The 16,246-nt window shown below is 39.7% G+C and overlaps 1 protein-coding gene across 2 annotated transcripts in view; it reads right to left on the bottom strand.

The window, feature by feature from the left end:
* The window catches only part of ABCC4 (ATP binding cassette subfamily C member 4 (PEL blood group)), a 248,960-nt gene that overhangs the window by 115,089 nt on the left and 117,625 nt on the right, over nucleotides 1-16,246 (bottom strand). For both annotated transcript variants that reach the window (XM_063102130.1, XM_063102131.1), the window contains 5 exons: nucleotides 11,925-12,134; nucleotides 10,409-10,549; nucleotides 9,979-10,016; nucleotides 9,486-9,580; nucleotides 7,467-7,613 (listed from right to left, as the gene is read on the bottom strand). In XM_063102130.1, coding sequence (XP_062958200.1) covers nucleotides 7,467-7,613; nucleotides 9,486-9,580; nucleotides 9,979-10,016; nucleotides 10,409-10,549; nucleotides 11,925-12,134 — 631 coding nt within the window. The remainder of the gene's footprint in view (nucleotides 1-7,466; nucleotides 7,614-9,485; nucleotides 9,581-9,978; nucleotides 10,017-10,408; nucleotides 10,550-11,924; nucleotides 12,135-16,246) is intronic.

The following is a 16,246-nucleotide window of genomic DNA, read 5'->3' as shown; positions in this document are numbered from 1 at the left end:
ATTTACTCATCAGGTGTCTAATATTTACAAGGTGTCTAATCCTGGGTTCAGGGGAACAATAAGCAAGCTCCAAGAGGACGGGCAGCACAAAGCTGACAGAAGACACTGGCAGCAGAAACGCATAATGACCTAAATTATAAAACCATATATGTAACCATAACTTTGATAAGTATTATCAAAAATTTGATGAAAGCCCCCCAAGATTTTAGACTTTATGTGAAATAAAATGCCACAGACTCAGTGTTGTAAATACTCAGATTTTTTTTCAGTTTCTTCATTACAAAATAAATAATAATGTTTATAATAAAGGGGATGGGGATGAAATAATGGAATATGAAAACTCCAGTTATAAAGGGAAATCAGAGTTCTCCCCATGGTGTCATAGGAGAGCTTCAAAATCAAATCTTTGAGGGGAAACACTTCACCTTATAGCAAGATAAAAGTGAATTTCAATCCAGCAAATCCCCAATGACTTCCAATTAGTATCAGAAAACTAGGTTATGCACATACTAGGCACTCAGTAATGTACTTATCAATATTTATTCATGTTGAAATTGGCCCAGAAATACTATTCCATTTTCTCTTGGAATGGTTGTACAGAAGCAAAGAACTGTGTCATAAAGGTAATACAATACATTTCTGACAGTCACAAAGAGCTACAATGTCAAACTAACAGTAGGGGAGGAGAATTCTTTAATGACAACATCTGAATTCTTATCAATCACACATCCCATAGGGTAATGCCGAATTACTGGGCATACTAACACAATACATTGGGATACACTAGCCAAGTTCTAAGTACCAAAGTCTACCTAGTTCTAGGTTAGCTGCCGGCCAAGACAACACAGATAACAAACCAATAAAAACCTAGGAACTAGGGGCATTAACACCATAGCCATCAAAATGGAGGTTCTTCAAAAAGTTTGTGGAAAGATTTGTATTATCTTTTAATTCTATTTTTCCATGAGCCTTTTGAAATACCCTTGTATTAGACTGAAGTGGAGAACTTACACATACTTTGAAATACACATACATACACACACATATACATATATGTGTATATATATTTACATCTACAGTCATGCACCACATAATGACATTTCAGCCAACGCTGGGCCATATATATGATGGTGATCCCATAAGATTATAGTTGGTTATACCATCTAAGTTTGTGCAAGTACACTCTATGATGTTCGAGTGACAAAATTGCCTAAGGACACATTTCTCAGAACACAGCCCTGTTATTAAGCCACTTACTATATTATATACACTAATGGAAAATAATAAAACAAAAGTAAAATGTCATCCTTATAATTTCCTGAAATATTACATGATTACCACTTTGAACAAGGCACAAGCTGCCCAAATCTTATCTTTTTAACATTTTATTGGACAACCACACAGTGTTTTCTCTGTTATTAAGTTGTCACTATCTCCATGTATAATTTATTATGGAGAAAAAACACAAATCAAGAATACTCAGAACATTGTAATAGATTTTAGAAGTATACCAAAATGGTGCAATATTTACTGGCTGTAGACAAATGCTATCATAATCCCATTTATAAAGATTACTGACAAAATAACAATAGCAATCAAATATACGTAACTATGTAACTATTTAAACTCATAACAAAGGCTTTTATGATACTATTAGCAGTAAATGAGCAACTCCCATAAAATATGACTTAATATCACCCCTGATAAGAGTTTAAGTACATATAACCATTGTTGTGTGAAAAAACATTATTTTTAATATGGGACAACTTGACAGGATTTAATCACCACACCTACTTCAAACTATTAGCTGTTTCATTCAAACCTGAAAAAACAATATTTATGTGGCTATTGAGAATCATTATGATTGATGCAATCTTTTGTGTTATTCCCTTTATAGTCACTTGCATTTGTTATTATTAACAAGGAAAAATGAAAAGGGGAAATGTGTGTTTTTGTTTTGCAACAAAGCTTTTCTGATGATGACTAACTTCTTCCTTTGAACACAAAAAGCCTCTTAAACTAACTAATGTACATATAAATATGTTCTTTACAATGTGCACTAAGCAAGGAAAGGGAGGGGGAAAAGCCTTCAGGACTTGAGCCAGAATTAAAAGCAACCTCTGCAAGATGACTACACGAAAGCTGTCAGGGTGGTTGTTATTCTTATTCTCAATTTCTTACAGCTCATCTGCTCTCAAGGAAGAAAAATCATAGTGTCTTTTAACCATATCCACAACAGATCTCACTTGAAAGGAAACACAGCGAGTGATTTGGCATGAATGGGCATATTACCAATTTTCCAGCATCACTACTGAATATTTATGTCAGTGACGAATGATGACACCAGTGAAATATTTTAACACGAAGCCTTGCCTTGTAAATCGTCTGAACGAGGCAGTGTCAAAACAACACCGACTATAAATCAGAGGTTTTAAGACCAGTATTTCTTGTTTAAACATGCTACCCGCTCAGCAGAATCACTTGTGTGAACAGGCAAAGATTAATGTGTGCTAAGCAGAGCCATCTTACCACCTCCTAACTTATAGAGCTATAATTTAACAGGCCTATTATCGTCAAAGTAATTTTGACAGTGCTGAAATATTATACTTGTTAAAAATATGCATTTAGCACTAACTCCAGTGGTCACTTGAACTGAATAAACAGACAGACAGGTACCCCTACAATTATGTTTCTTCTCTATTGATGACTTTTTTTCTGGCAAGGCGGTGGTATGTTGCCAATTGATTTTATAAATAGTACAGCAAGACAGTCTTTCTGACAGTAAAGTAACTCCCCGTGTTGCTTCCAGTTCACTTTTCACTTCTCTGCGAATTATTTAGCAACTGGCCATGGATTCCAAGGAGTCCCTCTCCAGGTTCGAGAAACAGAACAATAGTGCAAACCACTACCACCCTCCTCCTGCTCCCCACCCCGACCAGATCCCTATAAGATACACATCCTAATTCAGGATATTTTACAATTGTGAAATCATCTACAAGCCAAACTTCCTACTGAGTCAAGCTGGAAATCTTAATCTTTAGGGCAACTCTTAGATTTTTGATTAGGGAGGACATGAGAGTACGTCTGTCTGAAAATCTAGTGCTACACTCATGTTCCACACCTCAAGGACGAGGAGCACCTTCCACCAGAAGAATAAAAGCAACCACAGAAGTAGTCAGCAAGCTTCTTTTTTTCTTTTTCTAGTGTTCAAGCTCTCATTTAACTTAATCCAAGAAAAAAATGATATCAATTCGTACTTCCTTTTTTAACACACACACACACACACACACACACACACACACACACACACACACTGCACAAAAACCAGCTGTGTGCTACAAACATACTGGCCAAAACCCAATATGAACTTTGTACTTCCCTGTGACAAGAAACAAACACATCTACTGACACCGGTGGCCACTTTCTTAAAGCCAAATTAACAAAATGAAAGCAAACAAACCAATATTTATCTGGAATCCATTAGAGTCAATGCATGCAGCCACGGATTAATGTCACTATCATGGGGCATGAGAAAACAGGACAACTAACCACTCATCTTGTCTCCCAAACAAAGGGAGAGATTGTAGAGACTTGATAAGAATAAAATGTCTCTGCTTACTCTAATGGCACGGAAGAAAATTTTTAAAAATGTGTGGTCATCTTTCTTCTCCCTAAACTTGTGTTTAGGAAGAAAACAGAAACAGATCATACAAATGACCATAATCTATTCTCTGGGAATTAAAATACATACAGTCAAGATGTCAGCGTCTGCCTATTCCAGTTACTAGTTGAGAAGGTGTTAATTAGGAAACCCTAATAACCTTGTTGGAAATACTAGGTAATCCAGGACAAGACTGTGAATATTTCTTTAACAAAGAGTTTAATGTTTCAAACATAATAAACCATGAAAATGCTTTTCAAATTCCATATCATCGCCTATCAAAATACAGAGTCCCAAGCTATAAAAATGGAATTTCCAAAAAGGTTTAAAATAAAAGCAGGTTCTGCAATGAGTTGTTCTTACATTATAGCCCTGAAATACCGCAGAGCATGCTGCCCTCTTGTGCTGGATGTCAAAAGTAAAACGGATTCTGCCCATGCAAGGAAAACATGATTTGCACTGAAAATAGAAATCATCTCTTAACTTCTGGATGATTTAGTGTTAACCTGGGATTTGTGTTATCCTTTTATTAAGATCTGATAGAACTGCAATGGGGCTAGGACAGAGGGCAAATTTTGACTTGGAAGAGGTAGATGCGGCGAGTGGCATCAGAACGCGTCTGCAAATGTACTACGCAACTCAAGTCACAATCCAAAAGTGTAGGAAGTATGGGGCAGCCAAAAACATGACTATCTTTAACAGACACACACAATACCATTACCAAAATACACAGAAGGAAAGAAAAAATAGAGATGGGTGAGAGGAAGGAGGGTAAAAAGAAGAAAAGAGGGAAAAAGAAAACTGGCTCTTGTCTTTCTAAGGCCACACACTAGTTTGGTTCGAGTTTTACCCAGACAGCTTAAGATATATCAACAAAAGGTCAAAAGACAACAATGCATCGTACAAAGGTGAACTTCACGCATGGGTTCAAAACAGAAAGTAACATAAAGTCTTGCATGTTGGAGAGGCATGACCTTCTCTCTTAGAACCAGCTACCTGGAATGGTTTAAGTGCAGCCAAAGAAACTTCACTTTTGAGCAGAAACATACACCTTCCAGGTTTACCTTACTCTTCTTAACTCCAAATGAGTGAAACTGAACTACAGCAAGCAGCCAGTGTTTCAGGACCTTCCATGGAATGTTTGGGGCCCTGGGTATAAACACAAAAGGTCTCCTCTCCCAGGGATTAACATGGATGAGGAAGGATCTGGGAGGAGACACAAAGAAAAAGACAGTACGTACATCTGAGGCAGATGCACTCGTGAATGAATGAAGATGACATTTCTACATTCCAGATCAGGGTCACTGAAAATATCCCAGCACAAGTGGCAACTGGAGATGGGGGTGGAAGGAAATTCTACCCAGACCTCCTCAAGTCCAAGCTGGGCTATAGCTGCCCCAGGCAGAGCTCTGCAGGGGGCAGATCCAGTAGGGCTCTATGTGAAGTTTCTATTAGTCTAGGTTACTGGATACTATACACTGGCAAAAATCCTTCCTGTTCCCTAGGTTTTCTAAAATCTGGGAGGCTGTCCTCATGCTGGGCTCAGAGGAAACTTACTGACCCCTGGGGCTCCCCTGAGAGCTTGCTCCGAATAACTAAGTATTGAGAAGAAAAAAGACCACTTCCTGGTCTCTATGCTGCTGAGAGAACACAATCTGTAATTCAGGGAGGTGCGACATTATACAGGGCACTTATATACATTTAACATATATATTTAACAGTAGCGAAAGATCAAGCATGTCTACCTTGCTACTCTAGAGGGGAATTTTTTTAATGTAGTATATAGCCATTGAAGTACACACAATCAATGGTGTAAACAATGGGGCATAATTCATAGATTTGGTGTGTGCTTCACTATTGTCAAATGTACAAAAAATTTATCCAAATGAAAATTAGAAATCTACTCTTAAAAAATTTTTAATTTAATTTTTTAATAAAGATGTTTTTAATCTACCGCCAAAAAAAGCAAATAATTCATGACCTCTAAACATTGTGGGCAAACTAGGCCTATCTTTGAAGTACTTATTTAGAGGCTTCCACATGTTGAAGGGATAAAGTCCTGCTAACAGATATAGGAGGAGGAGGTAAGATAAACACTAGTCTGCTGCTATAAGATTAGCGACCTCCAAGTTTCAGACCCGGTCCCAAATCCCTGAATAATAAATAAATCAGCATGAGGAGAAGCCTACAGGTCTTGAACATGAAGAGCCTGGTTAAATGTAGTCACGGGCATTCAGAGGCCTGTGATAACAGAAATGCAGTACCACTCAATGCTCCAAACTTTACGACTGTAGTTTTCAAATTAACTGGCAAAGTGCAGCAACTTTATAGCTGCAATAGTACAGAAGTCCTCCAATCACTTTCTAACTACAGCTATAATCAGACTGTACATTTGTAGGCCTCTGCAGTTTACAATTCCTTGTACTTCGCACAGTGCACGGATTAAACAATATTTGTTAAGTAAATCCACACAAGATGCTTTCCAGAATAGTCTTATTTAATCCTCATAACAATCACGTAAAAGAGAAAAGGCCAGGTTAGGAACGTGAAGGTCAGAGATACCATAGTATCAGTTGCTAACATTTGTTAGGCACCAACCCTGCAGCTGAGCACTGTGTTAAGCACTGGGAATGTATGAATCAACCTGCTTAATTCTCACAATATTTCAATATGGTAGGTATGAACAGTATCCCCATTTTACAGATAAGAAAATAGAGGCACACAGAAATTAAGTAACTACCACATGGGTATTAATATAATAGCTATCACTATTAGTAACTAGCACCAGGACTGAACCCAAGTAGTTGGTTCCAGAGTCCATGCTTTTAACCACAACATTGTGCTTTGTGATTTGCCTGTCCAGTAGTATCTATGAGCTCTGGGCTTAGTCACATAGCTACTAAATGACCAGGTGTCCCTCAAGGCCACCTCCTGCCACTACAGGTCCTGTCAATTACCTGAACAAAAAAAGCCACTCTGGGCCTCACCACAAGTCCACCCAGCTGACCAGGGAGGGGCTAAATGGTGGTGACTAACTGTCCATAGGAACCCAGGTACAGGAGGCTACCTTCAGAAGCACGATGGGCCAAAGGGCCAGAGGGCAGAAGCATCACCTGCTTCAAAAGTACAAGGTCTACTCATATCAAGAAACTAGGTACTGAAGGTCTGCATGGCACATACCACCACGCCTCTACTATGCAACTACAAGTCCACTTTAAAACTACAGAGTTAAAAACTTTTATTGAAGGGGATGCTTACATTTTACCAATGATGGGTTTTAATGAACTCTTCATTAACATTTCAAGTAAACCTCATAGTCGGCACATTTAAGAGGTTTATATTTCCAAAAATGGACAGGCCTTCCAATGAAAGAAAGGAATGCTGGCCTGTCTTATGTCAGAGAGCTTTCCTGATAAGAAGACCCTTCCCAAAGTTGCATAGCCTAATGCTACATAAATACAGCCAATGTTTTAGCAACTATTCAACTACATTTAAACATGTCTGCATGGAATGTAGGGATTCATATGTCACACAACAAATGGATTTCTTAATCATTCCACAAAGTGAAATTCATTTATTTTTACACACACACATACACATAAACTGGAATAAAAGATTGTATGACTCCTATATGCAGATTTTCTCTGGTAGGAAAAAATTATCAGTGAAACTTTTCGTAGAAAATGAACCACCATGCATAGTGATTTTCTTCTAAGCATGCCCTCCATTTTCAAAAACTAAATGTAATCGGATCCTAAATGTGTTAACAAGACATATTTACTGAGAAACTTGGTATCTGACTTACCTATTGGATTTCTGTCAAAGAACAATACAGGAGCTTTCAAAATTGACTCAAACATTTTGTTGTGCAAAGTTTGCGAAGAATTAACAAGGACGTAGAACACCAGCAGAGATCTCACTACGCCGAAAAGGACGGAAGCTACAGTTAAACCTGAAATAAAGAAATACTATTCAGAGAACACAGGACCCTGCATTTTCTTTAACAATGCTAAAGCAGGTCAGGCAGTTTATAAAGTAACCATAAAGCATCTGGATTCTACAAAAGTATAATGCATTTATACAAGATACACTGACAAACAAGAATTAAAATAGTTTACTTTTCTCTCACTGAACGTAAACTACACAGAAAAAAAAAATTCAGGTGTAAACTACAATTTCATTCTAGGCTTTCCTAATTCAATTGCAAGTTCTACTAGAAATTCAGAAGAAAGAAAGATGATCATAAAAAGTAGTTGATCTTCCCTTCTCCACATTCCAAATTTTATTATTTATAATATGTCCCATAATCTAAAATTGTGGTACGTTTTGATACCAACATGTGATATTAATAGGGAACAGGAGAAATGATTTACCTTTTCCTTGTAGAAAATGCCCAAGTAGCTTTAAAGAATTTGAAAATACCATATTAAGTTGCACATAGAAAACCTCTTAAATAATTAAATTGCAAGAAAATACAAATTATATTTTAACATAAAATAATCTAAACAAGCAGCTAATCTCCCACTAAGTTATTAAACATAAAGCATTTTTAAATTAATGATTCAAATTGTATATTTTATGAAGACATGAATGAGTACCAACTGTGCATATAGAAATTAAAAGAGCTTTCCTAATATCTCTTGACTCACAATGCTACATAGAGTGGGGGAAGCTTCTATAGTAGATATTTGCCCTTCAGACAACACATCACTGTTATTTAACTAATCCCTGAAAGCTGTTCAAAATCCTAAACTCCATCAACAGGTATTTGCCTTAAACTGCCAACCTACTTGAATATATGCATATAATAGAATTGTTTTTCTTCCTCCTTTAGATCTCACACAGTCCACCAAGTTGGAAGGTAAACAGCTCATGCATTTAGATTTCTTAGCAAGTGATCACAAAAATATGAGGGTACTTCAAAAAGTTTGTGGAAAAATAGAATTAAAAGATAACACAAATCTTTCCATGAACTTTTTGAAGTACTCTCATAAATACCAAATTTCAATGAGCAGGTTCTTACAAAGATAACCCATTCTATCTCTGAGGAAAGCTGGTATGAGCATATCCTGTGGAAATATTTAAAATTTTAGATGAGGATTTCCTTCAAAAGGTATGCAATGCTATGCATATTCTAAGCAGTCTTGTGAAAACAAAGAGCATGGTGTTAATATCAGTCTGGCACGCCAAATGTTAAATTAATCACACAGTTGGGGACGTGATAACATTGTGATCTCTAGGTAAGAGACAGAAGGAGTCCTAATTCCCAGACACTGGATTTTTCCCTGCTTAGCCTCCCTCTTAGGTAATTAGTGAAGCCCGAGAGATGAGCAGTTTGGGGAAGGAAGCTTTGCAAACGTGTGAGGGAATAATGTTTTTATTTGGGGGACCTCGCTGCCAGAGGATTTCATCCAAGTTCAATAAAAGCCAGAGTTTACTCAGACAGAATTGGAACAATCCGAACCACAGGGTGGGGATCCGTTTCTAATCCCCTTGCCCATCCATATAATGATATAAGATTTAGCTAATGCAACCTATTAGAATAGACAATAGCCACATATTTCCAGTGGCTGATTTTCTGAATGCTCAATCCTGGTTTAACTTTCAAAATCCAATACAGAGCAAATTAAGAGTCTTCATTCAACCTCTTTCTTCTAGTAGATTTAAAAAATAATTATTCTAATTAATTCACAGAGTAAATGCAACACAGACTCCTAATCTGTTAAGACATTACCAAATTACTCCTGGAAGCCCTAGTTACTCACACAGGCTCATTGTAAGCACCTCAGACTCTCATATAATAGACCAAATCATTAAACTTTACCTGAATAAATTCCTAAATACCAGGGAAGATCTAGCTTCTCAGTTCCATTTCCTTTTCCATTTACAGTGACATTCAGTGCACTTTGTTTGTTTGCCCTATGGAACAGGAAAGAAAAAAATATATATATTAAACTATACATATAATGTAGATAAATACAAAAAAAAAAAAAAGAACCTCAATATGGGAGAAATGTTTTATGCTGGAAAATAATTCCCAGCTCACAGTCCTCTGTACATCCACCTTACAAAAATTCGATTTGAATGGTGACTTTGAGTTCTCAAAACCATCCAAGAACAGGCTATGAGGCTTAGACACGGGTAGAGACCATTATGGGTCACACTCCACCAGTAAGAACTTCAGTTCTTCTTCAGGTGAAGTGAGTGAGGATGAAAAGAGAAGGTTCGACAAACTCCATCTCTCCCCTGAACTCTGCAGAAAAGTAAAGCTTCCTGTGGATTTCATAGCACTTCATGTCAGGGCGAAACTAACTCACCAGTATGAAAGCCACCAGTCCTGAAGAACATAGACAACCTAGCAGAGGGAAAAACAAAGAAACACTGACATGATCACCAACTCAAAACTCTTAGTCACTAAAATGGATAATCAAAAACAAGACTTGAAAGGACTGAGATGCTCCTTGCAGCTCAGGTCTGCACCAAGCCCAACCTCCCGGAACTACAGCTCAAGGAAATGCGTACTATACTTTAAAATCTTTAAAACATTTTAAAATCTTTAAAGATACCCTTTTTTCTAGAAGCTCTTTGTAAAGTACTTGCAATAACAGGAAACATCTCCCATTTGGTTCCCCACAGACAGCACATTTCCCTGCAAATCTCAAGCGAATTATTACAAAATGCTGTAATAACAGCAGAAATAGGAGTACAATAAATATCAATCAGCACAAAACAAATGTTATTACTTACCTGAGATGCAATGTTTAGCAGAAGAAGGAAAATGATCATAAACCAGTGAGCACCGGCTCTGAAGTAATTCCTATAGGCCTTAAAACCAACTTTTCCTTCAGAACGGCTCTCCCCTGATAGTGTTGCCTGTACATTCTCAGTCTGTGAAGGAAAAAGGCAGTAAGAGACAAAACAGTATGCAGTAAAGTTTTAGAAGTTGACAATATACTCTTTGCAAAGCTGCGGGAGAAGAGGCACATCTACGCTGCTGGTGGGAGTACACAATGGTACATGTCCTATGGAGATGAGTGTGCAAATATCTAGCCAAACCACGTATGCATTTACCCGTGGACCCAGCCATCCCACTCCTTGGAGTCTATCAGAGACAAAGAAATATTAATACACTAGTGTGGCTTTGTTTGGAGTATGACATCATGGTTTCCTGCATATGCCTAACATACCTGAATTCAAGTATCAATGCAGAAGCTTGTTCCAAAATACTATGCAAAATAATGTGGAATTAATGTGTCACTCTAGATTATTTGTGTCACTCAATGACGGAAACATAAAACAGAGTAGAAGGTCAAAATGTTAGCCAAATGTGGTGCCTGAAGTTCAAACAGTGAGTGTGAGTCATGAGAGACTGGAAAGCACGTGATAGCACACGGTCCAAATCGATTTGGCTCCTGAGCTTCAGAAATCGATGCCTTAGAGTTTGGAATGTGAGGGTCTAATGTGAGGGACTAATCTGAAAATTTTAAGAATCATCTAGCCTCCTGGATTTGGAGAGTGAGGATTTGGATGGCAAGACATATGTCTGCATATTTTTAAGGGAGCTCCAGAGCAGTTTTGCTTGGAGGATTTAGAAAACACTGCAGACTCACATGACCCAAGGATGTCCTTGGCACTATGCTGGCCACTGGGGATATTCAACGATAACTAAGAAAGATGTGGTTCCCAGTCTTGAAAGATAAGAAAGGAAGATGGGAACTAACTCTTACATGTCTACTGTGTGCCAGAAATTGGGAGGTGTTTGCGCATGCTACTTCTGGCCTGACACAAACCATCTGACAACAGGGCAAAATAATACTGTCAGCCACCTGCAGTGTCGGAACATTCCAGCCTACAAGTGTCTGGTTTAATGTAGGACACAGCAGGACTCAGTCTAAGGGGGTCTTCAAATTAAGCCTCTGGATGCAGAAGGGAAGCCCGCAGCCACCAGAGCAAGCGGGATTCACCTACTGCAAATTCAAGAGTTCTATTATCAGTGTGAGCCACAGACATCTTTGGGACTTTTAGCAGCATGTCCACTCTTGATCTCCATGAATGTCCCCAGCCCACACCCAAAGGATGACCCCAGCTAGGTTTGCTCCCCTTCGTTCTGTTTTAATTCTACCAATCCCAGCAAACAAGGCTTTAGAACCACAGAATATACTTTGGGAAAAACGATGATGTCATGAGCAGAGTAGACCAAAGATCCATGAGTCTACAAAGTGTTGACAAAACCAGGGCACATCGTGACATGAGGTGAACTCACATCTGGGCCTTCTGGAACACCGTCTTTCAGTGAGGGTCTAGAAGACTGTTCAGACCAAACCGAAGACTCCGAGAAGGTACGATTCCTCAGTGTGGGAGTTCCTGGAACCGCAGATTGTTCAGCTTCCTCATTTTCCTTCTTCAAAAGGGAACCAAAATCTACCCCGGATTTCAGAAATTCAGTGTAAGTGCCTTTCTGTACCATTTCACCCTAAAATAAAAATTAAAAATTGGAGGAGTATATTTGCACTCAATACTACCAATATAATCTAACACTAATCAAGGAAAATTAACTGGCCTTCAATTGTGATTTTTGTAAGAAAAGCATCCTTAGGTCTGGAATTCTGGTAGACAAACCTAGTACAATTCAACTTGACACATAAATAAGCATTCTGTTCTCTGCCAAACCCTGTGTTAGGTGCTGGGGGGTATGAGAGAAATGTGTACTCATGCATGAAAAATGAAGGTCATTGACTCCACTGAGGAGGATGTCCCAGGGAAGAAACTTAAGATCGATAGGGAGGTGAACACAAACATATCTGCACAGGTAGGAGTCACTCCACAGCCTCAGCTGGCCACGTGCCCCCACCAGGACAAGACACTGGGAACTAACCTTGGACATGGACCCCATGAGCTGCATCTTCAAGATCTTTCCTCTAAAGCTGCCCTGCAAACTCAGGAAGCTCCTCGCTGAAAATTCAACATTCTATGTGACACCTCACTGCACAGTTTCCCCTCCTTACAAAGTTACAGAAAATAATGTGCAAATATTTTCACTACTTTTTCACCCATGAAATGAGACCCAGCTGATTTACTCAAACAGCAGCATACAAAAAATTAGGCAAAATCCTGGGATACAAAACAAATCAAAGCAGAGCAGTTCTGGCTAAGGCAGTTCAGGTGCGGTGGGAAGGTGGCCCAGGACCCTACCTGCTACCCCAACCTCCTACCCACAGGGTGCGCCACTGGGAAAAAAATCAAATAATACTTTTAGGTTGTTTGGAACACTTTGGTAACTGGGGAGTTAGAAAGTTATTTATGATACATTTGTCTTATTCTACTTAGAAGGTAAAATTCACACACCTCATTCAATGAAATTATCACTTTTCACTAAAACGCACAAGGAAACTACTACTGGTATCGAGATAGCAATTTTCCTCAGAAGCCAAGAATTGACAGTTCAGAGGGGTCGGAAGGGGCAGCCACCCCGTGTCTGCAGCTCGAGAGGGACCAGACCAACATTCATCCAGGGTGCCCACCAGTGGACAAATGGTTGTTTTAAAAGTACTAAAATTGGGGATATCCTCAAAATAAGCAATAAAGAGAACCTCAAAATCTCTGGGAACTGGTTAAAAAGGTTATTCTGGCTCGACGCCACAACCCCCACACAGACGGTCCACCAGCCACTGGAACGCACTGACACAAGGGGTCACCAGCAGAGACCAGAGAAAAGAGGATGTCTCTCTCCACAAAGCCCATTCCAGAGTGACAGAAGAAGCATCTGCTCTATGATAGTATTGGGGGACCTGGTCACACCTCTCAGCATTGGACAGATCATCTAGGCAGCAAATCAACAGAGTAACCATTATTCTTTCAGAAGGAGAGAGAAATCTAGGGCAATTAGAGGTGGAGGGGGGAGATTGGACAAGGGGCATAAAGAATAATTATGACTTGTAACAATATATATGTACTAGTAATATTGATTTGATAAACATATCTCAATGTTGAACCCCCAAAATTTGTATAATCATTTTGATTCAATAAAAAAAATTTTTTTAAGAAAATAAATAAATAAAATAAAATAAAATAAGTTATTCTATCACCCACTAATTCTACACTCATAATCCTACCAACATTCAGGTTTTACCACACTAGTTTCCACCCTCTGCACATGAAATTGTTTTCAGGTTTGAGGAATCTGAGCCTCCTATTCCTGGAGGAGTCAGAAGGGCCCCCAAATGTAATTGCTTCTGAAAGGGGAGCAATTCTGCTTTTTTATAATCCTCCTTGGAGTAGGAATTCATTTGACAGAGCTTCAGTAAGACAAGTTCCCCACTGTTCTTTAGCAGCCACATTAAAGGAGCAAGGAGGCACTTTAAACAAGACTTGCAAGATGATTGGCTGCAATAATGTGAACTTTCTCTCTCTCTGAGAATGGTATACACAGATCACATGAACTGTAGTTAATATTCATTATTTGTTATTTCCACCATTTTACCAAGAGATTGTGGGAGGGGAAATATTAAAACATTGGAAGATATGAAGAGGGTTTTAGACCTCCAAGGAGGGATTTGGCCAAGGGCCTGTTGGAACAGACAAGTGGCAAGGACAGGGTGCTGAGGTATAGAAGTAACAGGCCAAGGACAGAGGGCCAGACCACCGCCAGGGCAGAGCAATTCTCAGTGACCTCCACCTCCCCAACCATGCTAGCTGTGGTGGGTTGAATGATGGCCCCCAAAAAGATATGTTCAAGTCCTAAGCCCTGGTATCTGTGAATGCGGCCTTATTTGGAAATGGGATCTTTGCAGATGTAATCAAATTAAGACAAGGTCACACTGGAGTAGGGTGGACCCTGATCCAGTATGACTGATGTCCTTCTAAGAAGAAAGCCAGACAGACAGAGACAATGCCATGTGACAACAAAGGCAGAGACCAAAGTGCAGCAGCTGCAAGCCAAGGAGAAGCTGGCAAAACACCGGAAGGTGGAAGAGGCAAGAAAGGATTCCCCGCTAGAGCCTTCAGAGAGCGCATGGCCCTGCTGACAACCTGATTTTGGACTTGCAGCCTCCAGAACAGTGAGACAACACATTTCTGTCATTTAAGCCACCTAGTCCGTGGTACTTCTTTCTGGCTGTCCTAGGAAACTGAATAAACTAGCCTAAGCCCATCCTTCTATATTACTGAAACTTCTAGTTGCTTCTGCTTTAGCCCCTCCAGCGAACATCAAGAGGGATCTTTTATTTTTTTTATTTTATTTTTTTTAAAAAAGATGACTGGTAAGGGGATCTTAACCCTTGACTTGGTGTTGTCAGCACCAAGCTCACCCAGTGAGCTAACCGGCCATCCCTATATGGGATCCGAACCCGTGGCCTTGGTGTTATCAGCACCACACTCTCCCGAGTGAGCCAAGGGCCAGCCCCAAGAGGGATCTTTTAAAATCACGAATCAGACCACGCCACTCCCCTCCCCTGGACCATCCAATAGCTTCCACCCACTTCCCAGCCTACTGCCCAGCGCTCTGAGGCCAGCACACCCCGTGCTCTCCCTGGCTCGCTCAGCCCCCGCCACGCTGCCTCCCTGCTGTTCCTCCACCATGCCAGCTGCCTTCCTCCCTCAGGATCCTGCTGTCACCACCGGGTCCCCCTTCCACCTGCTCCTCTCCTGGTGACTGCATGGCCTACACCTTCACATCACTGTCATTGTGAGGCAACCCCCACCCCTCTATCTTTTTCATCACATCTATCCCCAGGAAGAACGGGAGCCCCATGACAGCAAGAACTCTGTCTTACTTACTGCTACACAGGCTGTCACGTGAATTGGGCCCTCAAAAATACCTGTGCAGGGAGACTAGCAACTGGCTATACCAGCAAGGTGGGTCCTCTAATCAGGGGGTGCTCAGCTATCCAACCATACTTCAGTTACAGTAGTCCCCCCTTTAACCATGAGTTCACTCTCCATGGTTTCAGTTACCCACGGTCAATCAGTCCAAAAATATTAAATGGAAAATTCCAGAAATAAGCAATTCAGAAGTGTTAAATTGCACACCCTTTTGAGTAGCATGATGAAATCCTGCGCCAGGCTGCTCTGTCCTGCCTGGGATGTGCATTACCCCTTTGTCCAGCACATCCACACTGTCTATGCCACCTGCCCATTAGTTGCTTAGTAGCAATCTCAGTAATCAGATCGAAAAAACACAGTATACATAGGGGTTTAGTAGTATCGGGTTTCAGACATCCACCGAAGGTCCTGGACGGACGTATCCCTCGCAGATAAGGGGGGATTACCACATTAGTGGAAGATGCTCTTCAGACAAACTGTGTGTGACAATCAAATGGATACAAACACGTCTCAGTATCTGTAATTTCCAAATAATATGCTTTGACTTTAAGTCATAGAAGAGAGAAACAAAACATTCTAAATAAAACATCATTTATCTTTAACGATGCTACTAGAACAGTTATAATTTAGTGACTTTGAGGAAGCAATTTTTTTTTTATATACTTCAGGGTAATATGGGTTAGACTATAATAGAGACATTTCTACAAGTCCTTTGACTTTATTGTCAAAGGCATTAGTTCCAGCTCTGTGAAGAAATGGACATGA

Source organism: Cynocephalus volans, chromosome 7 (genome assembly GCF_027409185.1).
Source record: "Cynocephalus volans isolate mCynVol1 chromosome 7, mCynVol1.pri, whole genome shotgun sequence".
NCBI lineage: Eukaryota > Metazoa > Chordata > Mammalia > Dermoptera > Cynocephalidae > Cynocephalus > Cynocephalus volans.
Note: the sequence above shows the minus strand (reverse complement) of the source record. Positions and strands in the feature narration are given on the sequence as shown.